Source organism: Sander vitreus, chromosome 21 (assembly GCF_031162955.1).
Source record: "Sander vitreus isolate 19-12246 chromosome 21, sanVit1, whole genome shotgun sequence".
NCBI lineage: Eukaryota > Metazoa > Chordata > Actinopteri > Perciformes > Percidae > Sander > Sander vitreus.
Window position 1 is genome coordinate 10711279 of NC_135875.1, and position 25056 is coordinate 10736334.

The following is a 25056-nucleotide window of genomic DNA, read 5'->3' on the forward strand; positions in this document are numbered from 1 at the left end:
GGAAGGGTCGATTAAAAATGCATGCAGGTGTTTTTTTGTCCTTACAGAGTCATCGGTGGTTGCAGGTTGACAATACAATTTCAATCATGAAAATGAATTAGACTGAGCTCATTCATTATGGATGCCCACTGGTTTCTTGTTCAGGATGGCCTTTGTGCCATTTTTAAATAGATGAAAGCCAGGTACGGTCGCAGATAACCTGGTAGTGTATTTCAGGATGTTTAACATTTGTTTTTCTGTCTGGGTCAGACCCTCCTCTACATTAGCACTGACTTTCACAAGGAAAAATTAGGACACTCTCTTTTCAACAGTATTAGTGAGTGGGTGTGCTTTAAGACATCTGCAGATGTACAATTAACATTATGTCTAACTAATTAAAATCTAGATCTTTTTTAACCTAAATGGCAGAAAATGTGTATGTGATGTATAAACTCATGAACTGTATTGCGGTTTTAGTTGTTTTGTAGCCTACTTTGTAATAAGTATGCTCCAGTTAGGTAACAGAGATTTTGTCCCCTGTCCTCCATTACTGTTAATCTTGCAACTTCTTCTCTGGTTAGACAAACGCAACATGATCGCAGTCACTTGTGAATTTTTACTGTGTTATTCTGAGTGACAGCAGCATTGTCAGGTGAGAGCACAGGTTGTTTTCCTACACGTAACATTGATCTTCACCTCAAGCTCTGGTTGCCCTCTAAATATCTATATATGCTGATTTATTTGTATTAACACTTTAGTCTGATTTCCTGTGGTGTTTCGCTTACGTTTCACCTAAGCTCCATCAGTGTCAGAGCTATCACCCTGACAACTCTGGCTTTGTTCACCAACACCCCTGGATCTCATGTTTATTACCCTGCAACCTGCCTCCCAGTCTGTTCTGAATGTCTCTCCACTGACTCCAGGCTTCGGTTTACTCAGCAGCGTCTCCCCCTGCAGAAAAGCAGAGTGACTGAGTAAAAGCAATGCCCTGGTTTTTACTATCATGCTGCTCCACTGTGGCCACCGAAAGCTTCGGGCTCAGCTGCATCAATCCTTGTTTGTGTCTTTGAAAGATGAAGCCGTTTCTGTCACCTCTTACACTCTTCCGCTGCCTATTTACATGACGAGCTGAGCTTGTGTGTATTTATTTATTACAGTAACTGATGAGTCTGTTTGTGACACTGTTATTCCAAACTCTGACTCTTCCTTTTTGGTTTATATAACATAATTATAACAGGCTGACGAGATGTGTCAAGGTCTGTCAATGCTGATTTATAGGCATTAAACATTTGCTACACACCTTGAAACACATTTCTGTCATTTCAAATGAGTAATGCCTGTTAATGCCTTTGCTCCTCTGTTCACTGTAAGTTTGAGGTTGTCTAATAGTTTATGCTTCTAAGAAAATATGTTGTAGAACAAAAGGTGTAAAGTTGGCAAACTAAAGATGATTTTCATCACTGGTTTATGTGCTGATTATTTTGTTGATTAATTGTTTAGTCTTTAGAATGTCCGAAAATAGTGAAAAATGTCCATAATTTCACAGAGCCGGAGTTGAAGTCTTCAAATATTTTGTTTTGTTCGACCATCAGTCCAAAACCCAAAGATAATATAAAGCAGTTTTGGCAGCGGAAAAAATCAGCTAATCAATTAATGGGCTAATTGTTGCAGCTCTAAAATGATCAATTAATACCGTGTTTGAAAACATTTGTCATATTCTGTGCTTCTCTTTTTAAATGTCATTGCTAATATTTGATTTCACCCTGATCCATTTATTTTTCTGGTTTTATGTGTAAAGCACTTTGTAGCTTGGGTTTGAAAAGTGCACTTTAAAAAAAAAGTATTTTAATTATCAAAAGTTTTTTAAAAAAAGTTAGCAGTTCGCCCACACATCACTTGAAATAGCAGAATAAATTAGAATTTCCAGCCAAATAGGTCAGATGCATAAAGCTGGTGTCCTCCTTTTCCCATTTCCTGTATTGGAGTGTAATGCATCCGAAGATTGAACATCCACTGTCTAGTTCTGAACTAGTTTTTGTGTGAAAGGAAATAGTGGATGATTTATTCGTATCATAACAACTTAAGTAAAATGCTCCTTTTTTCTTTTTTTTCCCCCAGGTGGTGCTCGTATTTGCTCTCAGCATTGGAGCCCTTGTTATATACTTCATAGATTCTTCTGAGTAAGTATTCTTTTCAATGTTAGTCATTGTACTTCACTATTGATGCTACTCATCATAGGCTTATAGGTCACAAGGAACCCTGTTTAACATGTTCCACTGCAGAACACTTGAGAAATTAAGAAACTGAGCAATGGCTTTGAGTTTGTCTCTAGATGTTCGGTCTTGCTGTCCCTCAAAGCTAGCAGTGGCTTTATTAAAGTTACAAGTTGTCAGTTTTGTCTCAGAGAAATATAGAAATTTACCAAATATGCTGCATGTATTATAGTCTTAGAAAACCCTACTGTTTAAATGATGTTGCTTCAGTTACAAATATTATAATGGTTTAATGGAAGGTTGTATGTACAGTATATCAGACATGTATGATTTAGATTAGCCTCAGAGAACTCAGCCATTAACTGGTTCCTCGTAAATCCTCATATAATGCATATACTGTAGTTTTAGCTTTAATTACATTGAGTGCTTTGTGCTCTGTATTTGAGAGCACGCACTTGCTGGCTGTTTTTATCTAATCTCCTTCCAGGTAAACTGCTCTGAGCTTATCCGTGGTTTGTGCTGACAAACAGCCAGTGCTCACAGATGAAATGTGCTTAATCTCTGTAATGAAAGGTTCAGACTCTCATACGGGCAGGAAAGACCCAAGTTCCTGTTCAACCCAATCACCATCGCTCATCGAACAGGAGGAAGCGGAAGACCCTTTTAGCTCTAACAGTGTACTGTTACTGCAGCCTGGTGGTGTTTGGACAGGATGTGCCATTAAGAAGTAGAGCAGAGGATAAAAGCTTTTATAGCCTAAAGGGAGTCTCCGCTGGGAGTAATGTTAAGGCAGTGAAGAGAAATTGGGCTGTAAACTTGTGTAATCTGGCTTATGCTCCTGCGGGCCGGCATTCAGGTTATTTGTTATTTCATAAGACTGCATACAGCTGAGGGCTTGGCTTGCTCTGATGTGGTTTGCGAGCATGATCTCATTTCATTAACTGGATAAGCTGAGGTAGAGTTACATCCACACCAATGCCATCTGTGGCCTGTTCTCAGAACGTGCTTTTAGTGGCGCCTGATACCCTTTTCACCTGATGAAGGATGACCTACGACCTCTGTCTTTAACCTTTTCACGCATAAGAAAGGGAATTGTTAAACACACAAGAGGTGTGATGCTGCACCTGTTCAATGACTTATATTAATATTCATCTACAAGGCTCTTTGTCCCAGTTTCCATTCTGTCTTGTCCAGTCTTTCTATTATTTACACAGTATTTTTTCACTACCTGTAAACATCAACAAGCCCAGTACTTAAAGCCAATGAGCAGTCAGTTAGCTGCTCTCTTGCATGCTTCTAAGTGGCAGCAGGCTGTAACAGATACAGCCCTTCCTGTAATTAGTGCTGTGGGGGTGCTGTGGCTTTCATATGATGCACAGGCTGACCTGGCTGGAAGCGACACAGCGAGACGTCAACACAGCAAGACCCACTTAGATTCATAGAGAAGAACTCAAGCTACGATCTGCAGAGATGAAGAAGCCGGTTAGTTCCCACAGAGAGTTTTATTTCATAGTTGGGTCTTACATTGCACTCTATTTTTCCATGTAGTCATTTGTAATACACACTGTTCTGTGTTTCATCTATGTTAAAGTAGAGCTGGGTGTCCCCTTAACCCTCAACACTGAGTACTCAACAAATTGAGTATTTAACACTGGTGTTAAATACTTAGTCAGACTCTTATTCTTGTTTAATATTTTCATTGATGTTAAAGGTGCTCTAAGCGATGTGACGTGTTTTTTAGGCTACAACATCTTTAGATTTTGGCCACTAGGGGGCACAAAAACTCCACAGCAAGCAGATAAATTCACAGCCTGGCATATAACTGTCTTATGAATTAAAGTTCACCTACCATGAATTTAGTGTCACCATACTTAGTTTGTTTGGATGAATGTATTATTCAGCTATGAAATGTCCCATAAGTAACTGACTTTTTAGCTTTGTTTTAGTCTGCATTCACAGCAAAACAGGCATTGCGTCAACAAACACCAGTCTTCCTATTCATTTGAATGTGGGTAGTAGGTGTAGGCTGTGGCCGTGGGGACCGCAGAGGATGCTGGAAAAAAGAAGCTGAAACAGAATCTACTTTTGGAGAAACGCAACCCAACATCACGCTGCAGTGGCCAATCACGTTACCTACCGCTGATCAGACAAAACGCAATGCAGTGGGGAACACAATAGACGAATATGGGCCCTTTATGGGACACTACCACACCACCACACAACCCTGCGCTAAACAGATTTGGTGTGAATGCAGCATTACCAACTACTGAGTGAAATGTCCATCTGTTTTAGCCTTTATCTATTAGTGAAGCTTTAAATCAAGGTAAGTTTAAAATAATTATTTTGCATAATAAAAAAAAAAACATAAGTAATATTTGTGGCCTTTTCTTGACCATTAAGGTTGTAAATCATGTGCAGTGTCATCAGACGACATTAAGGTCTCCTCATCCTTTTTGATCCGAGTCTGAATTGAATGAGGGAGAGAGAGACCAGAGCAGGGAGGGTTTGTGATCCATAACAGGCTTAGTCCTCTTTCAAACAAGGTCTACTGGAACTCAATTATTTAACACCGCAGGTCTGCCATCCGCTATATGGTCTGTCACCCTGCCATGACAGGGATTTGCCAGGCTGACGTGTCATTACCGCGAATGAGGGCAGAACTTTCTAACGTTAAGACTTTTCATAGAGACACCTAAAAAAGGCTCTTTTTTATCTTTATCTAATTGTGATTTCTGAGGGATTATTCAGATGCAAGACAATTGGATGTAGCAGTTAAGTTAAATTTAACTCTTAGGTTAAATAATAGAAGAAGAAAAAAATATACAAATTTTGCTGAAGAGAAGCGAAAATGCAACAAAAGGAGGAAAAAGCAGCCAAACATAAACGAGTACAAGCAAAACATCAACCAGTTCTCTTTACACTATCAGATAACCTGTGTTAGGACCCGGCTCTTAGACCACAACAAATAGGAGACACACAATGATAAAGTTTTCCAAAAATATATTTTATAAAACCAAATTAGACCAATTTAAAGGATGATCAATGTGTGGGGTGGGGTTGTCAGTATAGTCATTGGTGTAAGTGTGCATGAGTGATGTATATGTGTGTGAGTTTAAAATGCAGACAAAGCATATACAACAGAACCAAACCAACGGAGACGCAGGGAGAGCTGGAACAGCAGCAATTGGCAGGCAGGCAGGCAGAAAGAGCAGAGCTGCACTGCAGCCAGGCTAATATACACTCAGATTACACTAATGAGCACCTGCAGAGTCAGCAGAGACACAGGTGAATCACACAACAAATGCACAACAGCAGGGGTCGTCACACCTGCAAAAGATGAAGTGCATTACTGTTTTCCAAAAGTTTTGTTTTGTAAAAAAAAGCTTGGATCTTTGATTGAATGGAAACGAGTTGTCTTACTTCAAACTTGGTTTAAGGACCATCGAGGATGCATCCTAATAGAATGGCAGTCACACACCACTGGAGCTACACCTCCAGCCAGCCTACAGAGTAACACATGCGCAGGACAACTTCCTACTAGTACGGCACCCGCAACAGCTCAACAGACTGTGAACAAAATATACTGAACACAGTGACTGATCTACATAGCTTATCTTTTTTAAAGGCAGGCCAAGAAATTTTCCCATGAACAGGGTGTGTATTGTTTTACTTTGAAGATGCAAAAAGTAAATACAGATCTTTTGTTTTCTTGTGATCATAACGCCCCTAGGATACATACTCAGAATACATAGTGAGAAACTTCTGTACCCATATATAAAATCCAGTAACTTTTACAAAAAGTTGATCATTTTTAGACGCACCCAAATGCAGTGGAACAAGTCCAGTTTACACTTGAGGGTTAAAATAATGCAGTCTAGCTGGGGTAATATACCGTCTACTGGTCAGGATTTAATAAATACTGCCTGTATTAGACAAAGGATGAGATGTGATGGTTGGTGAGGACAATGAGGATAGTTTGAGTCACATCACCGACCTCCTGATCAAATAGTGTTACTGCTGTGCATCAGATCGGTTCAAAAATAATCCCTGAGGTATTTTAATGCTGCCTTATTGCAACTCCGCGAGGACAGTGATTTATCAAACAGAGTTTATTAGATTTTTTTTTACATAACAAAAGCGATTTGCTTTCATCCGAATGGTATTAAACAGCACAGGGGACGTGGCTGTTGAGTGATGTGGTCTGCATCAGTGAAGCTGTGAATGTGAGTGTAGGGATACTGCAGGTAGAAGACGAACAAAGAGGCATGAAAACAAAGTAACTAAATGAGAGGGAAATGTTTGGCATTAACATGCTGCAGAGAACAAAGACGTGATTTACGATAACATCTGCTTTAGGGAAGTGATCCCAAGATATGGTTACCCTTTAAAACGAAGCAATATCTATTTGTGGCCCCTCGTCAAAAGTCACATATGTTAAAGAATATTAAAAGTCAAAGAGTTATTTTTCCTACTCAGATTCATTTATTTGGACTGATGTGGTGAAATGAGAGTCACAATGTGTTTCTGAAACGTTTTTTCTCAGAATTATTTTTTGCTTTCCTATCCTGTTAATCATTTTTGAACTTGGGACCCCTTGGAGATGTCCCGAGTCCTCTCCCCCCAGGTTGGGAACCACTGCTTTAGGGCTGCAACTGATTATTTTCATTATCAATTAATCCATACATGATTGTTCTGTTTGATCAATTGATCCATCCATCCATCCATCCATCCATCTTCATCCGCTTATCCGGGGTCGGGTCGCGGGAGTAGCAGCTCCAGCAGGGGACCCCAAACTTCCCTTTCCCGGGCCACATTAACCAGCTCCGACTGGGGGATCCCCAGGCGTTCCCAGGCCAGGTTAGAGATATAATCCCTCCACCTAGTCCTGGGTCTCCCCCGAGGCCTCCTCCCAGCTGGACGTGCCTGGAACACCTCTCTAGGGAGGCGCCCAGGGGGCATCCTTACCAGATGCCCGAACCACCTCAACTGGCTCCTTTCGACGCAAAGGAGCAGCGGCTCTACTCCGAGCTCCTCACGGATAACTGAGCTTCTCACCCTATCTCTAAGGGAGACGCCAGCTACCCTCCTGAGGAAACCCATTTCGGCCGCTTGTACCCTGGATCTTGTTCTTTCGGTCATGACCCAGCCTTCATGACCATAGGTGAGGGTAGGAACAAAAACTGACCGGTAGATTGAGAGCTTTGCCTTCTGGCTCAGCTCACTTTTCGTCACAACGGTGCGATAAATTGAATGTAATACCGCACCTGCTGTACCGATTCTCCGACCAATCTCCCGCTCCATTGTCCCCTCACTCGCGAACAAGACCCCAAGGTACTTGAACTCCTTCACTTGGGGGTAAGGACTCATTCCCTACCTGGAGAAGGCACTCCATCGGTTTCCTGCTGAGAACCATGGCCTCCGATTTAGAGGTGCTGATCCTCATCCCAGCCGCTTCACACTCGGCTGCGAACCGATCCAGTGAGTGCTGAAGGTCACAGGCCGATGATGCCATCAGGACCACATCATCTGCAAAAAGCAGCGACGAGATCCCCAGCCCACCGAACTGCAACCCCTCTCCACCCCGACTACGCCTGATATCCTGTCCATAAATACTACAAACAGGATTGGTGACAAAGCGCAGCCTCTGGCGGAGGCCAACTCTCACCTGAAACGAGTCCGACTTACTGCCGAGAACCCGGACACAGCTCTCGCTTTGGTCGTACAGAGATTGGATGGCCCTGAGAAGGGACCCCTCACCCCGTACTCCCGCAGCACCTCCCACAGTATCTCCCGGGGCACCCGGTCATACGCCTTCTCCAGATCCACAAAACACATGTAGACTGGTTGGGCATACTCCCAGGCTCCCTCCAGGATCCTTGCGAGAGTAAAGATCTGGTCCGTTGTTCCACGACCAGGACAGAATCCGCATTGTTCCTCTTCAACCTGAGATTCGACTATCGACCGAACCCTCCTTTCCAGCACCTTGGAGTAGACTTTACCGGGGAGGCTGAGAAGTGTGATACCCCTGTGATTGGCACACACCCTCTGGTCCCCCTTTTTAAAAAGGGGAACCACCACCCCGGTCTGCCACTCCTTAGGCACCGTCCCAGACTTCCACGCAATGTTGAAGAGGCGTGTCAACCAAGACAACCCCTCCACACCCAGAGCTTTGAGCATTTCTGGACGGATCTCATCAATTCCTGGGGCTTTGCCACTGTGGAGTTGTTTAACTACCTCAGCAACCTCCACCAGGGAAATTGATGCCAATCCCCCCTCATCCTCCAGCTCTGCCTCTACCAAAAATGATCAATTGATCGTTTTGTGTAAAAACAAATCTCATAAAATAATGAAAAACAAGTTCCAAGAGTTCAAGTTGATGTCTTCAAATGTCTGTCTGACTGACAGTCCAAAGATATTCAGTTTACGATATAAAACCTGGAAAAACAAATTGCAAATCCTCACATTTGAGAGTCTGGAACCATCAAATGTTTGGGTTCAAATTAAATGAATAATAATAATAATACGTTTATCAAAGGAACGGTTACCTCTAGTTTTTAAACGGGTGCGTGGAACAACCAGTAATCCCTGGTTAGATGACCTGAGGGGCCTGTTCGTAGTGTATGAATGGAGCAGGTCCGAGATATACACAGGAGCCTGACCATGCAAAGCTTTATAAGTCAGAACCAAAACTTTAAATTTTATCCTGAAGTTAATCGGAAGCCAATGTAATGAGTATAAAATCGGAGTGATGTGCGACATCCTGCTAGACCTGGTCAGCAGCCTTGCAGCAGAATTCTGGACTATTTGTAGACGGTCCTGGGACGATTTGCTGAGACAGGTGAAAATAGAGTTGCAGTAATCAAGCCGAGATGAAATAAAAGCATGAATGATCATCTCAAGCTCAGAATGTGAAACAGTTCCTCTAAGTTTGGCAATGTTTCTTAATTGAAAGAAACATGTGCGGGTCAGAGATTTAATATGTTGATCCAAGTACATGTTATTATCAAATATTACACCAAGATTTGTCAGTTTGGACTGAACAGCTGAGGACAAGGAGCCCAGCAGCTGACTAATCTTGGAAGCTAAAGTGTCCGGAGCAACAATAAGGACTTTGGTCTGCTGTAGAAAGTTGTTTGTGAGCCATTCCTTGATCGAATTGAAACATTTAAGCAATTTCAACACTTTATCAGTGTCTTCTGGCTCAAAGGAGACATACAGCTGGATGTCATCTGCATAGAAGTGATAAGAAATATCTCCAACTTGGCTAATTATATGTCCCAGGGGGAGCATGTACAATGCAAATAAAAGCGGACCTAACACAGAACCCTGCGGCACCCCACAGGAAAGGGCCACAGTTTCTGAGGAATAGGGACCAAGAGACACAGAAAAACTTCTGATAGATAGGAGGTGAACCAATCCAGGGCACTTCCTGAGATACCAACCTTAAGTCTTTCAAGCATGATGTTATGATCCACTGTATCGAAAGCGGCACTAAGATCCAGCAGCACCAAAACAGAGCATTGACCCTTGTCAGAGGACATTAATAAATCGTTGGACACTCTAAGAAGAGCGGTTTCAGTTGAGTGTTTCTGACGGAAACCAGATTGAAATTTGTCTAAAATGTTGTGTGCATTCAGGACAGCAGTGAGCTGTTTAGCAACAACTTTTTCTAAAATTCTGGAGATAAAAGGCATTTTCGAAATGGGCCTATAATTTGCCGGAAGTGATGTATCCAGGTTGGTTTTCTTTAGAAGTGGCTGAACACTTTTAAACACTTGCATGTTTAAAATATGAAGGGACACAACCAGATTGCAGAGAGCTGTTGAGTATAGCGAGAACCCAAGTACTCACAGACCCAAGAACATTTTTAAATAATGAAGTTGGTATAATGTCTCCTGGGCTCGAGGAAGATTTCATACTGCTAACCAGATCAGTGAGTTCTTGTAGCGAGATTGGAGCAAAATGGTTCATGATTGGTGGCCGGATTGAGTGAGCCGAAAGTGGAGTAGTCGAAGGGATAATGCCATTTCTGACATCACTGATTTTCTTTACGAAGAACTTGAGAAAGTCACTGCAGTCCTTATTTGAAAAAATTGGCACTTCAGGAGCAGGATTGACAATATTGTTGATGGTTTCAAAAAGGACTTTAGGGTTTTGTTTACTGGAAGAAATAATATATAAATAAATTCAAAAATATAAATAATCAATAGCAAAATTGTTAAAACTAACTGATTCATTACTAATTCAATTAACCATCATAAAAATCTTCTGTTCCATTTTTTTGTTTCACTCAACTATTTAAATGATATATTAATCAAACATATTCACAGCTGTACACTCAGTTAATTAACTCTTTCTCCACTGCCTTGTTTAATTTTGAATGTACAGTTAACCTGTGTTTTCATTTTAGGTGTGAATCATATTTTGAGAGGATATCTTTTAACTTCCAGGTCATAATTTTTATTACATAATTCTACTAACCTGTTACAGTCACGTTTACTTGGTTAATTATTTCTCTTTATTTGAATTCTTAGTGCCAGATACAAGCTTTTTGAGGGTGAGACTTCACTAAATTGCTAGCATTTGCTATGGCTGCCTGATTTCATAAAAGAAGACATGAACCCTGCATGCATTTAACCCTTAAACTACTGCCTTGGCTCTGCATTTCCATCATGTTTGTTGCCTATGAGATCTGAAATGCGGGCCTGAAAGGAAAACGGCATCGTTTCATGATGTGATCTTGCACCTGGAATATCACAGATTGTTTTGCAGTTATTTAAGGGTTAATCAGGTGTCTCGACATGTTATTGCTTGTGTAAAAATAAATGCATGTCTTTTCTCAACAGAAGAACCATTGGAAAATATCAACTATTGCACTTTTTTTCAACACTTAAGTTCCTCTTCTTTTGGAAATCTTAAAAATGGAAAAAGGAAAAGAAGAATGCATCTTTTATACTTTTGTTATACTGTTGACATCTATGCATTTTACCAACCTTTCCTCACTTGACCATCGATTTTTTTTTAAGACATTAACATACTTTGTTTCTCTCTCTGTCTAATAGTCCTATTGAGTCCTGTCAGAACTTCTACGAAGACTTCACATTGCAGATCGACATGGCATTCAACGTGTTCTTCTTGCTGTACTTTGGCCTCCGCGTAAGTAGAACTGAAGCTGCCTACATTTAAAAATAAATAAATAAAATATGTAGTTGTCGTTTATCTTTACTCTCATCTGTGTACCTGAAAACTGTGAATCTCACCTTTGACCCTTCACTTCCATCAGTTCATTGCTGCGAATGACAAGCTGTGGTTCTGGCTGGAGGTGAACTCGGTAGTGGACTTCTTCACGGTTCCTCCGGTGTTTGTGTCGGTGTACCTGAACAGGAGCTGGCTCGGTAAGGATGCTCACATCACACGCACAGGCTGTACTGTGGATCTTTGGGTTGGCGGAGGAGGCTGTGCTGCCCCCCAGTGGATATAACAGGTCTAACAGCTGTTGGTGAATGCAACAGATAATCTCAGCCAGTCACTAAAGCTGAAAAAACTTAGTATTTTGTGTGACTCTGCTACAGCACAGCATAAAACACTGAAAAGCATGGTGACTCAAAAAGCTTTACTCGTCAAACTAATGCTTGTTTGCATGGCAACACTACCAAATATTGTATGGCTATCATCTGGTGTGCCATTTAAAATGTGCATTTATGCAAGTTGATTTAAAAGGGAAATATAATGGGTGCCATGTCTTTGGCCATGTGTTGTGAGCAGTGGGCATTGTGCTGCAGGTGTCACATGCCCTTTACCTCTCCAGCACACCTGCAATAACACTCGGATGAAATTATCCTGTGTTCGAAAAGTACACGAAAGGATAAAAAAAAGGTAATAGGCTTTGTTGGGGGCTCGAGCGCTAGAATAAAAGTCAATCTGCTAAATGTGTGAAGCTCATCACTCTGAGAGGTCTGTGAGGAATTACAGGATTAAAGGGGGGGTCTTTTTTGCTGCATTATAGGTTTGTATAGCTGCTTTTTATTCTCCTGTCAGCTTAGGCACAAACCTGCCGTGTAGCCAACTCCAGCAATGAACACTCTTAGAGTCAATATGACAGCTTGATGGGTACAGTTGCATAACATGCCCGTGTTTTTCCCTGGGCTAATGTACTGAGATTTATGGTGCAAAAACAATAAAAGTATAACTAGCCACTGCTAGTTGCTGGCGCCATCTAGTGGGCATGTGTGAGTATGACAGTATTGTTATGTTTTGGGCATCAGTATAAAGTGTCCATGTCATTGTTAGTTGCATTATACTGAAAGTTATTGGTTTGTTAGCAACAATGCATTTGTATTGGCCATTTTATTTCTATAGTTTTAGCAAACAAGCAATTTTGCTTTTAGGTCATATCGTGCAGCCCTACCATGCTGTCTTAAAAAATTAAGCCCTCAGACCTCTCCTCCCCTGCATGGCCTCTGTTAGGTCTGTGTGGATGGAAAGATGTGTTACACTGAACAAGAATATATATATATATATATATATATATATATATATATATATATATATATATATATATATATATATATGCACACACACACACACACACACACACACACACACACACACACACACCTGTTTTAGTGATGTTCTGGGTTCACAGATAGTTATAAAAGGTTTTCAACCAATCAAATTAGAGTTGTTGTAAGTTGAGGGCACAGGAGAATTCAGCTGCTCATTGTGATGCTGCTTTCTGTTGTTGTTTACTGAAGAAGTTGTTACAAATATGATGGAGGAAGGACCAACCCATCACTTATTTTAGAAAGATATTCATATGATATTGCAATATTTTCTCTACATGATTGTTTTGGCTGCATTTCTTAGAATTCCTGAGTCATACAATGTGAGCATTCTTGCAATTATGTTACTGTTCCCATCTTGTTGTTTGGTTGCTACCGTTTGTGTAGGTGTTGCTTTTGTCATCTGCTCCGCCAAGCATGCATGCTGAACAGTTCCTCTATTTTCTGTATTTCACACAAACCAAAATGCTACACATCCTACTAGACTTCAGCAGACAGCAAACAAACAAGTAGCCATGCACGTAGTTGACCGTGTACAGGTTTGAATACTTTTGTGTAATTTTTGTTGTTCAAATGAACATGAGTTTAAAAGATATACTGATATTTCCTGTGATTTTTAGATCTAATTCCAGTGGAAAGAATTCTCTGTCAGACATAATCTCAGTCAGTATGGTCAGTGAGCAGTTGGTCGTGGAGGATAAGTGACTGATTTAATGTTTAGTTAAAGTGAGGTTAAACAGGTGAGTAGGTCATACCAGCTCAGCAGCAGCTGTCCAACTCCCTCCTCTGATCAAAACTATATTTCACCGGGCGCTCGGTCAATCTGCCAGTCTGCCAATCCTCATGTCTGAACATTTCGACACAAATACACACACTGTATGTGCTAATATTCTCTCATACTACCATTGATGCATGAAAGGCTTGCGGGTGCGAGCATGACACACTTTTGGGATGTTGCATAGAACATGCCTTCATGCAGAAACAAGCTCGTGTGAAATACTGTACAAGCAGCATGTTTATCTTTGAAAGTGAAAATAATAATAACTCTTTCAAATATCACAAGGTAAACAAAACATAACTCTTCCAGATAAGATATTCATGTCTTGGTTGCCACATGTTGTAGCTTTTTCCTACTGAGCTGAAGTGGAGGAAGCTTTTTTTTTAGATAGAATTGTTTGAACAAAATGTCCTCAAATGCGCTAAAGCAGTGCTTCCTAACTTAGGGGTCAGCAATTTTCTAAATTCTCTAAGGATTTTACTGTAAATAGCTATGTAATTAGATTAAGGAAAGAACGTGACACAGTTCTGAGACAGTCGTTTGAGTTTAGTTTGTTGTGTTGAGTTTATGGGCAGTTGTTGATTTCCAAAATTTCCTTTTAAAGAGAAGCTCTCTTTTAGTTCATATTTTTGCATGTTTGACATTTTTGGCTTATGACCCCCTCAAGTCAAAGCAATGTTTTCTTTGCAAACCCCTAATGGCCTGATGCATAGGTCTCCCAGTTGTGACCAGTTCGACTTTAGAGTGATATTTGAATAATTAGAAGAGTCCTGCAGAACCAAAGAGATCCAATAATACAACACGAAAAAGCCAATATTAAAGGAAAGTCTGAAAAGAATGACATAACTTTGTGTAGCAACTTTCTTTTTATGAGATTTAAGTTGCAACCCTTTAGGCTGTGGCAGCAACTCATTGAAATCACAGTACCTAACTGGAAGTGTTCCAATTGAACACTTTTTTAATTTTGCCTAAAATTAGCACAAACCATAGACATAAAACCTGCATATGCATTTGCAGTTATATAGCAGTTAATGTATAGGAAATTATAAGAAACTATAGGACCTGTGATATAAAATGTTCTGCGGTCACAAAATTATGTTTATTTTTTTCATACGTTTCTCTAATCTTTGCCCTCCTTTTTTAGAAAAACATAAACAGAAGTGACACATACAATTTAATTTTTTTACATTTCAGCTCAAATGGACTTTGCAGACTTAGATTTCCATCAGCTGTTGCATTTTCTCTATTTGCAGTGACGTTTTTCATGCTGCGCATTTAGATTTCACGTCAACTACAATGGCGGTTATTACATCAGCTGTGATTAATTTAGGGATTAATGCAGAATCACTAAACCCATAGGAAAAAAATGAAATGATTGCCAAAGCTTGTCATTTTTCCCATACACAGCTTTCGCTGGCCGTTCACATGACTTGTTTTTTTGCTATAAAGGCGAGACATGCTGTTCTTGTCCAAGATTAGAGAATGAAATTTGTTTTGTGAAGTGCAGTTGTAGAGTCATAGGGATGAGTTGTAGGTTACACTGTGAAGCCAGCTGATGGACAGACTCACTGTCTGGCCTCTTCCTTTCCCTGGATGAATCCTAAAGGAGCTTACACTCTAATATCCTGATGGGAAAAGGGTTTGCTTTAAGCTTGCCGAACGCGCCTGATCACAGCGAGGATGCTATGAAGGTCTGAGGTGAACACATCAAGAATACTTTCTTTTTGTCTTGTTTTTCTCTTTTTGGAGGAGGATCATATTTTTTTTTTACATGGTAGCTGGCAACGTGAATGCAGAATAGAGAAGGTGTGGATGTGAAGCAGTTTTTGGACTTAACGTTGGAAACTTTTGCCTACAAAGAGTAATTTCCAGACATGATTCCCACTAAGATGTTAGTATACAGGGGGCCCAATGGAGGCACACACTCTCAGACAGTTTGTAACACAAGGAGGCGCAAGAAATCGACCGGGGAGCTCTTCCAGAAGGGCTACAGAGTCAGGATGAGCCATGCGCAGGTCAGCGAGAAAGAGGACCAGGACAGTATCTGCTACAGCCTCAGTGCATGCTTCCATGTAATCTCCTACTGGGGTAAGACCTGCAGGACGTGGGAACGAGGGGAATCTCCACTAAAGCGGAAAGCTGGCGTGTCCAGAGGTATTTGGACTCCAGCTGGATCAGGTTCAGGTTGAGGATTTGCTCTGTATTATGCTCCCCATCTGGCAAACACTCACTTGAAATGAAAGATGAGCAAGGCACACCACAGTTGAAGTCATTTCATAAAAGATCATTTATTTATACTTTCCTGGCTGAATGATTGCCCGTAATGTCTTTGATTTGTTTCATTAGGCATTCACACAAATCTATTCCAGCAAGAAAATTTGTCTGCCGGATTACAGCATGCAGAAATGGATTTTACTTGATTGCTCACTCTTGGCTGAAGTGGCATTTAATTGTTCATGCCGCACCGGCACTGCAGTGGATTCTGCTTTTTTCTGAGTCGGATCAAGGAATCATTTTGGCTTTTAAACTCAGGTGGGAGGTTCCATTCAGCAGGTAGTTTACCGCAGTGCACCTAAATGATGAAACATAAACAATAAAAAAAATATATATTTTGCTAAATAAGTCATGTTTTTGTAGGAGATGATTGTCTGACAGAAACAACAGTAAACTGGTTATAATGAGGTTGTGATTTCACGTATATGAGACTTAAATGCTGATGTGATGCAGTCAATCAGTAATCGTATAGAGGAGCTCAGGCTGGTGTTGTCACTGGTGATTTTGTTGGTGTTTTGCCGTCCTTGAACTCTTGGCAACAAAGTTTTTTTTTTTTTTTTCTTCCCATAAATACCCTCACATGTAGGATTTGACGTCACGTCTGTTTAATCATTGAGTTTGGTTTGACAGTGTCCACCTGTCTCTAATCCAGGTTTTCATCTCGTCCACGTTTCATCCAGCAGGAATGAAACGTGTATCGGGTAGATGCCAGTGCTTCCCGAGGCTCGTGAGATTAAAGAGTTGTGGGTTGGTGAAGCGATATCTGGGATGTTGAGCTTGTTTTCATTTTTCCCCCACATATTCAAGAAAGTTTCTTTTATGATACAGTAAGGCTAAGTATCGCTTGATCAGTTGGAGTTTATTTTTTTCTAACAATATGAATCCAATGAAGTTGCTAAACATGGATGAAAGTATGAAAGGTATGATGTTCTTGTAAGGTCGAATTGCTCTTGATGTCGTTTCTATTTTATTAATCATCTCTGATAACTTTTTTATGGTCTTTTTTTCTCACAGGCTTGAGGTTTTTAAGGGCCTTAAGGTTGATACAGTTCTCAGAAATTTTACAGTTTTTGAATATACTAAAGACAAGGTAAGTGTATTCATATTTTATTTACTTTTTGCCAATGTAGCAGACAATTTGCAGTTTTATGTGTGAACATGGCATGTAAAGTGAAACTTTTTTTGTAGCTAAAAGCATGAATATAGTTTTTGTTTGTTTGTTTTAGGGGAAACGTTTTTGCAATGTTTTCCCTGAAGCAAAATAAGCATGAGCACTTGCTTTCATTTGATTTGACAAACATTAACATTATGTTTACTCCTCAGTACTGCAGTCAGTAACGTGTACTTATATGATGGAGTCTTGAACAAAACAGCTTTCTGTTTGTCTCCTCGCTGCTCAGAATTAAAGCTTTTTGCACAGATGTCAGAAAGAGCTTATAGCGCAACAAAATGCTTTAGAATAATCTCTTCTCTCATTCACTCAGATGAAGGTAAATACAGAACACAGAGTAGGAGAGGACAGAGGTCAAGCAAGGACTTGTACTGCATACACGACATACTGTATTATTTAAAGAACGTCGCACATATAAAATTACAGTACTTATAGTACATACATAGTGAGGAAGACATTTGCTAACAAAGTGCATGTGTTTACATTTACATTAGTCATGTTTTTTATATCATAAGATACTTTTTGTGTGGAAATTGAATGGAAATGTACGCAAACTCGTGAAAATACATGTTTCAATTACTAATAGAGCTGTATACTACATTTTTTTTATGATAAAATGACAAAATAATACAAAGTATGCACTTTAATTCTATACTATTAGTTGAAAAATTATTTCCATTACATTAAATGCGATAGCTTTAAGGAGGATTTGTAGAGCATACTTTTGTTGAAGTCAATCTTTTTCTTTTTATAACTTCTATTTATAATTTAGCATAATTTAGTAATATAATTTCTCTCTGTAGCTCCTTTACACAACATCACTCTTTTGACTGAATACAATTTGAAAGCTATATAATGCATTTTAGAGCATTTATCTTCCAATCTAGCAACGTGTTTTGACATCTTAGACTATTATTTCCTTATACCAATGTAATAACTAACAATTAACAACTCAAACTTTGTTGTCTGACTCTTTTTTTAAATAGCAACTCAATAAAGCTGGTGAACCTGTGTTCAATCTTCATAAGCACATGGCTAACTGCAGCAGGATTCATTCATTTGGTAAGTTAGTGGGAGCCATTTAAGTTTGTGAAAACATGTTGGTATTGCAAATGAGCACTCACTTTGTAATGATTTAGTTTTTACTTTTAATACTTTTCATACTAAGCACTTACTTTTTCCTGGTTGTTGTACAAATCTCAACCTCTGTTGCAGGTGGAAAACTCAGGGGATCCTTGGGAAAACTTCCAAAATTCCCAGGCACTTTCCTACTGGGAATGTGTCTACTTACTCATGGTTACTATGTCCACTGTTGGCTATGGAGACGTTTATGCAAAAACCACCCTGGGTCGCCTGTTTATGGTCTTCTTCATCCTCGGTGGTTTGGTAAAAATCCCTCTCATTACTTATTCCTGCTTAATATCTTCCATGCAACCAATCATCACAGCCCGCCAGATGTTACAAACGCATGGGACGTGCTCTCAACTCAGGACGCCCTTCACCTGTTGTTTACACTGAGATGTTTTTGTGGCTCACCACATCACCACAGTATGTTGCATGTTGTGTATTGTATGAGTTGTGCAGCATTTATTCACGTATAATGCTGACGTTTTGTTCTGTTATTTATTCATTCTCATATGAGATGTAGAATATTTGAGATTTTTTGCATCTGTTATTAACTGTAAAAGTACTGCGGTTTCAGGTGGCTTCACCCTCCTGCCTCCCCTCCCTCTTTCCAACAAACACAATGATACAGTTGTGATTTATTATAGTCTAGCTTGATGGATGTAGTGACATTATCTCGGTTTCTGCACAATCATTTAAAGGCATATTAGGGTATGAAATGCATGAAGCGGAGATTTCACAAAATAATGATGATCAAATAAATCCTTAATCTTACAGAAAACATATTTTGTGGGATTTACTACAGATCTGGGTTACCTGATTAGAATAAAGCCAAAAATCATTTCGAGATCATAAAGTATTATTCATAACAGCATGGTGACACACTAATATGGGTAGAGTTGAGTATAAAAGAGGTTTAAGTGGCATATTATATGTCCACTGAAAGCCAAAGTTAACTTTCAATCAATACATTTTTACACTTTAATGAATCCTAAATTAAAGGAAGTTAACAGTTTAAAGATCCACATTTATCTGCTTGATTTTTTTTTGAAGTTTTTATTTTACTCTCTTGGAATATCTGTGAAACTGCACTTGTGCGCGTTTTACACACATTTTTTTAGTTTGTAAAATAGCAATAGCAGACAAATGTATTTTAAATTAAAGTCCTCACACTGACACTTAAACAGGATCCAGCCGAGTTCTTCCGGTCGTTGTCCAGCAGTGTAGACCATTACAGTTAAGTTAATGTCTGCCATCCATTTGGCTGCGCTATCCAAATCAACCTGACATGTGTGTTTGTTGGACGAAACATGGCACATAAGGCTTTTTCTTGATTTTTATGATTTTTATTTTTCTGTCACAGATTGGCATATCGCTCATCAGCTGTCATTTTTCTCCTTTACTCTTCCAATATATCCGTAAATATTGGCTTAAAATTTCCTTTTTCATTTTCATACTTTTCTTGACATTTTGAATGTAACTGTGATATAACTTCAGGCTACATTCAGTCGACTTATTTGGATGAACCTTTTCCTGTTAGCAAATAAGTACTAATACTACTTCTGCACACACAGTAGTGTTCCTCTCTTATACATATTTCTTTAAAAATAGAGGACCTGCTCTTTGCCTATCTTTTTTTTAGTCTCTTCTTCTGTCTCCTATCTTCTCCTTAGGCCATGTTTGCGAGCTACGTCCCTGAAATCATAGAGTTAATAGGAAACCGCAAGAAATATGGTGGTTCCTATAGTGCGGTTAATGGGAGAAAGTAAGTATTCAAGGAGGCTCTACTGCCTCCGCCGCAGTAGAACCTTCTCTGCATGCCCTTTTCTTTTTCTTTTTCATGCATGTAGGCCATGTTTGCTCGCTACGTGCCAGAAATTGCTGCTCTCATCCTTAATCGGAAGAAATATGGAGGGAGTTATAACTCGACCAGAGGCAGAAAGTAAGTCAAACAAATGAAAAAACAGCAAACTTTTAATGGTGTGGTTGTGTGTGACTCAATTGGCCCTCTCTTAAAGAGGTGACATACCGTGATTTCTGCTTAAATAGACATCATGAAACTGTAATTTGAGATGTAATGATCTCAATTAGCATTAAAGTCACACTGTGACTGAAGAACTTGGCCATGATCAATGTGTAGAGTTTGTTGTATTGCTGCTGCTTTTATCTGTGCAAGCTGTCATTGCTGCTTGTCATGAATGAATGTCTGCTTTTACACTGCAAAAAAATCTCTACCTCAAAAAGTGATTTTTGTCTGTTATTGAATTCTAAAAGTCTAATTTTCTTTAAAAAAAAAAAGAAAAAAAGAAAAGAAATCTGGTAGTTTTTTTTTTTTAAACCTGTTGTCAGTATGTTGAAGAACTTAATGATTTTAGTTTTTTATGTTGATTTTTGTTTTCAGAAAATAGGACTTTTAGAGCTCAGAAAAGAGACAAATGTGACTCAATAAGACAGAGATTTTTGCTGTGTATCCATGTAAATGTATATTGTCGATGGGACATGTAGGATTTTCTCTCTGATCTATCCCTGTAATATAAACTGTGATTATCCATGCCAAAACATTTTTTTTAAATATACTGTATACTGAGTAGCATATTTAATTAAGCAAGAGTATATTTTATTTCTTATTCATTTTTACATTTTATTAAATGTTAGTTTTGCTTCAGAAATCTGTAATTGTTGCTATGGTTGCTGTGGTTAAACTTTAATCAGAACTAGGTTTGTATCTTAAATTATGATTTTAACGGACAGCTGCCAGCCAATCAGAAATATGTGTTATCGATGGCAACGATATAAAAGCGATAAATAACTTTAGTTATTATAACAGCATCCCCTATTATACTGTGTATAACAACGTTATTTAAGAACAAAAGAGAGATTTCAACAGGTGTAGCACAGTTTATTCTACTGTGACACATTGAAAATCCTACGTTTTGTGGTGTCTTACTTGTAATGAAGTTGCTTATTGTCAATGTACATTTGTGCCAAAGTCGTGTTTCTAAATCAGGTTTTCACAGTCATTCACACAGTTTGATTTTGTTCACCCATCTCTCTGTTCACCCACCCAAACTCAAATTTCTATACAAGACAAATTGCCCAAATAACATAACATAAAATAAAGCAAATATCTCTTCAAAGGAAAATAAGGATTGATAGACAATCCTACTAATACTTTTCACTAATGATCTTTGTTGTACTGTATGGAGTTGCTATAGAGATAAATCACTTTATGTATGTATGTTTTCTCAAATGGTAAGAATTTATTCCTACCAGTGGGGGGGATTTAAAGACAGGAAATTGACAAAATGATAAACTCAATAAACTGAAGTTTACCTGAGTTCAGTATTTATTCATTATTTAATAAAATTATCAAACTCATACATCCAATAACTTATGCCATTGCTTGCTTTGTGTTGATCTTTGGAACTTTGTTTTTCTGTTCTGGAAAAACTTTGTTGTTGCCATGCTTGTCTATTTTTCATGCTTTTGCTGCAGAATATTCTTGGCCTTTATCTTCAGTCTGACCTACACCCTCAGGACTAAATAAAAGCTATGTTGAGTTTACAGGAATAGTTAGAAAAAGTTAGATAGTAAAATCAATCACTCTTATGTCTGTACGATAAATATGAAGCTAGGGCCAAGAGGCAATTAGCTTTGCTTAGCTTAGCATGTAATGGGCCTCTAACACCGCCACAAGGTAACGCACCGGCTATAGTTATTTCAAGCGGTTTCAGCGGTACACAAACGTGCACAGATTGTGCTCTGCCGCGCAGAGTTCACTGTGCTGAACTTCTGCTGGTAACCGCCTGGCTTGGGCAAGCCACTTTGGGGAACGCTCTTGCATGTAGTCGGTTCCCGCGCTGTGGTGTGAAAACAGCTTAACACCCCGTAAAAATACATCTTATCTCTTACATACATTTTTGTGCCTGGATTTTAAGAAACATGTTAATTGGTGATATTTAGATGTGCTGGTATGTGTATTTTTGTCATTAGACAGAACAAGGCTAGCGGTTTCTCCCCTGCTAAAATAAGCTAAGCTAATCGCCTCCTGGCTCTAGCTTCATATTTAACGCACAAACCAAAGAATAAAAATATTTAAAAAAGTGCATTTCCCCATCTGTCAAACTATTCCTTTAACATATACACTTTCGTGTCCTAAGCTCTGCAGCTGTTTCTAAAGATAGTGATATTCTGCTGGATGCCAGCAAACAAAATATGGCTTCTTGTAGCATGCTTTTGGTACTCGTACTCGTTCACTTAGTTTTGAAGAAGTCAGACTTGGTTTTGGAAACTCTCTTAAACCAAATCTTTGCTTCTTTTGTTTTGTAGAAATCTCACAATTAGAGTTTCCTAAGTCATGTTTTTGTATCTTGTACAATTCTGTAGCCATTATTCTGTAAATCTTTTTGATTATTGGTGAACAGTCAGCTTGTTTGTGTTTTTGTATTTGGTTAGATTTACTCACATAAACATCTTGTCGACATAATGGCTTTACAGTTTTAACAGCTAACATAGTCCCAACTTTTCACCAACAGTTTTGAGAAATTTAGACCTGGACCTAGATCTGTGGACATAATTTTATCCCTGTATGATATTATTTTTGACTCCTTGCATTTGAATATTAATGCATTATTATTTTTCTATTTCCCTCTGTCTTCTTCTTCATCTCTACTTGTCATTTGCACCATTACTGTCATAGATGTAACATCCTCTTGACTGTTTTCCTTTACATATTAGCGGAACAAGTGGTGCAAAATAACCATGATTCTGATGCATTTATTGTACATTAAAGTCACAAAGAATCACTGCAGTATAGTAAGATGCAACCTGAGTAAACACCTGAAATTATTTTCTAAATAATTCATAAATAAAAACACAAACACAAGAAATCTAAACTGGGTTCCTTACATAAAGAATCTGTGATGTGTGGGAATCGTGATGAACTGTGCTGATTTCATAATCTCCATCTAAGTAAACTGATCCTTTATAATCTGATACTGAAATCCACAGTGCTCTCTGACCTACTCACTCGTCACGACAGGAACATCAAACATTTATCCTGTAACATAGTTTTTATCATTTCAACTAAATCACCTAAATAAAAACAGTACTGATTACTGTACCATTACATCTCTCTCATCTCAGATTTACCTTTTGATTCCAGGACAAAGATGAAGATAAAACAACAATTTGTGTGTGTGTGTGTGTGTGTTTTGTTGTTGACTTTTATTCAGACTACATTTTAGTTTCATTATGATTCTGCACCTCGTTTTCCAGGCACATCGTGGTCTGTGGTCATATAACACTTGAGAGTGTGTCCAACTTTCTAAAAGACTTCCTACACAAGGACAGGGATGATGTCAATGTAGAAATTGTTTTTCTCCATAAGTAAGTATAAAACCGCAAATTTCATCACTCAAGAAAAAACACTCATCTCTTCAGGAGAATAGAAATGGTGCTTCTCCTCATGTTTAAGAGATTCTCTTTTTTTTATCTCAGTATTTCCCCTAATCTTGAGCTGGAAGCCTTGTTCAAGCGCCACTTCACTCAGGTGGAGTTTTACCAAGGATCTGTCCTGAACCCACACGACCTGGCCAGAGTCAAGGTAACTGACAGATGAGACTTTGTCCTCTGTGGCTCAGAGGGAAACTGTGCTGTCTATAAAGTATATACTTAAAGTTACTGATTGATGTTTTCTGTTTGCCGTGTGTGATTTTTGTTTCCAGATCGAATCAGCTGATGCCTGTTTGATCTTAGCCAACAAATACTGTGCAGACCCTGATGCCGAGGATGCATCCAACATCATGAGGTAAAGCAGAGCAGCTGCTCCATAATTTACGTTTTTTTTTTTTTTAACCCTGTGACCAATTTATGTTCAATTGTGGTGTAGCTTCTGAGAAATGTACTGTACATAGTTTTTGGAGTGGAAGAACTGAAATTGGTAAAAGTTCAATGAAAAATAGGACTGGATGCACTCAACTCACGTAGATACTTAGAGAGCTTTGGGCGCTGGATCTTAAAGTGAATAATCATAAATAAAGCTACTAGGACAGCACTCCAATTTAGTAGTTTATTGCCACAAAACGGACGTTTCGGGCAGCGCCCTTCATCAGCGTGTGCACAGGCAATTACAGTTTTCATTAACAAATTTGGACGAGGAAACAAGTTATTTTAATGGGTTTCAACTTTAGTTCTTGGAAGAACTGTTTCTTCAGAAGATCCACTGCTATATAAATACAACACAAAAAAACTTAATGGAGAATTGCATTAAGGCAATAAATATTCAGCTCTTTAAAAGTCAGAAATTCATTAATATAGCATTATACAAATGTTCAATAATCTAATCTACTGACACAATACATACAATAGGCCTGGATTGGAAATATGACATCAAGATCATACAGTACTTCCAAAAGTGAGTTTATATTGTTCCTTCTTTCTGGACTTCAAAATGTGAGTGTAAGCGAGCGTGTCAGAGTTGGCTCTCACTGTAAGCACACAGACTCTCTGCATGAACAAACTCCTTGTGCTCACTTTCCCTTTTGGAAACTTATCAAGAACTCAGAGAGAAAACATGAATCAGTTACAACACACCCAATTCTCTTTCATTAAAAGATACAGGAAACTGTGTTGTCTTGAGCTTTAAATCTCATAAGCATAAATAACTGCCAGCTGTAAATTGTGTTAATCGTATACATTTATAGATATTCTTTTTTAGCTGTAAGAAGTTTTTATGTTTCAATGATACAAACATGCCCAGAAAAAGTAGGCACTGACACAGGAAAAGTCTCAACTGCAAGTGGTCTGATTTTGTTTTGTCCTTCCTGTCATGCATCAGAGTAATATCTATCAAGAACTACCATCCAAAGATCAGAATAATCACTCAAATGTTGCAGTACCACAATAAGGTTGGTATAATCTGTTGCTTTTACTTGATTTGTTAATTAGATGTTT

General features: G+C 38.9%; 1 protein-coding gene across 14 annotated transcripts in view; it reads left to right on the forward strand.

Annotated features, from left to right (window-relative positions):
• The window catches only part of LOC144535946 (calcium-activated potassium channel subunit alpha-1a), a 93791-nt gene that overhangs the window by 31938 nt on the left and 36797 nt on the right, over positions 1-25056 (forward strand). For 12 of the 14 annotated variants that reach the window (XM_078278766.1, XM_078278767.1, XM_078278768.1 and 9 more), the window contains exons 3-13: positions 2098-2159; positions 11255-11348; positions 11476-11587; positions 16821-16896; positions 17964-18039; positions 18193-18363; positions 19776-19867; positions 23380-23490; positions 23602-23707; positions 23829-23911; positions 24941-25010. In XM_078278766.1, the coding sequence (XP_078134892.1) occupies positions 2098-2159; positions 11255-11348; positions 11476-11587; positions 16821-16896; positions 17964-18039; positions 18193-18363; positions 19776-19867; positions 23380-23490; positions 23602-23707; positions 23829-23911; positions 24941-25010 (1053 nt within the window). Of the gene's footprint in view, positions 1-2097; positions 2160-11254; positions 11349-11475; positions 11588-16820; positions 16897-17963; positions 18040-18192; positions 18364-19775; positions 19868-19952; positions 20045-23379; positions 23491-23601; positions 23708-23828; positions 23912-24940; positions 25011-25056 lie in introns of all 14 variants that reach the window. The other 2 variants (XM_078278758.1, XM_078278764.1) reach the window with 1 other exon arrangement.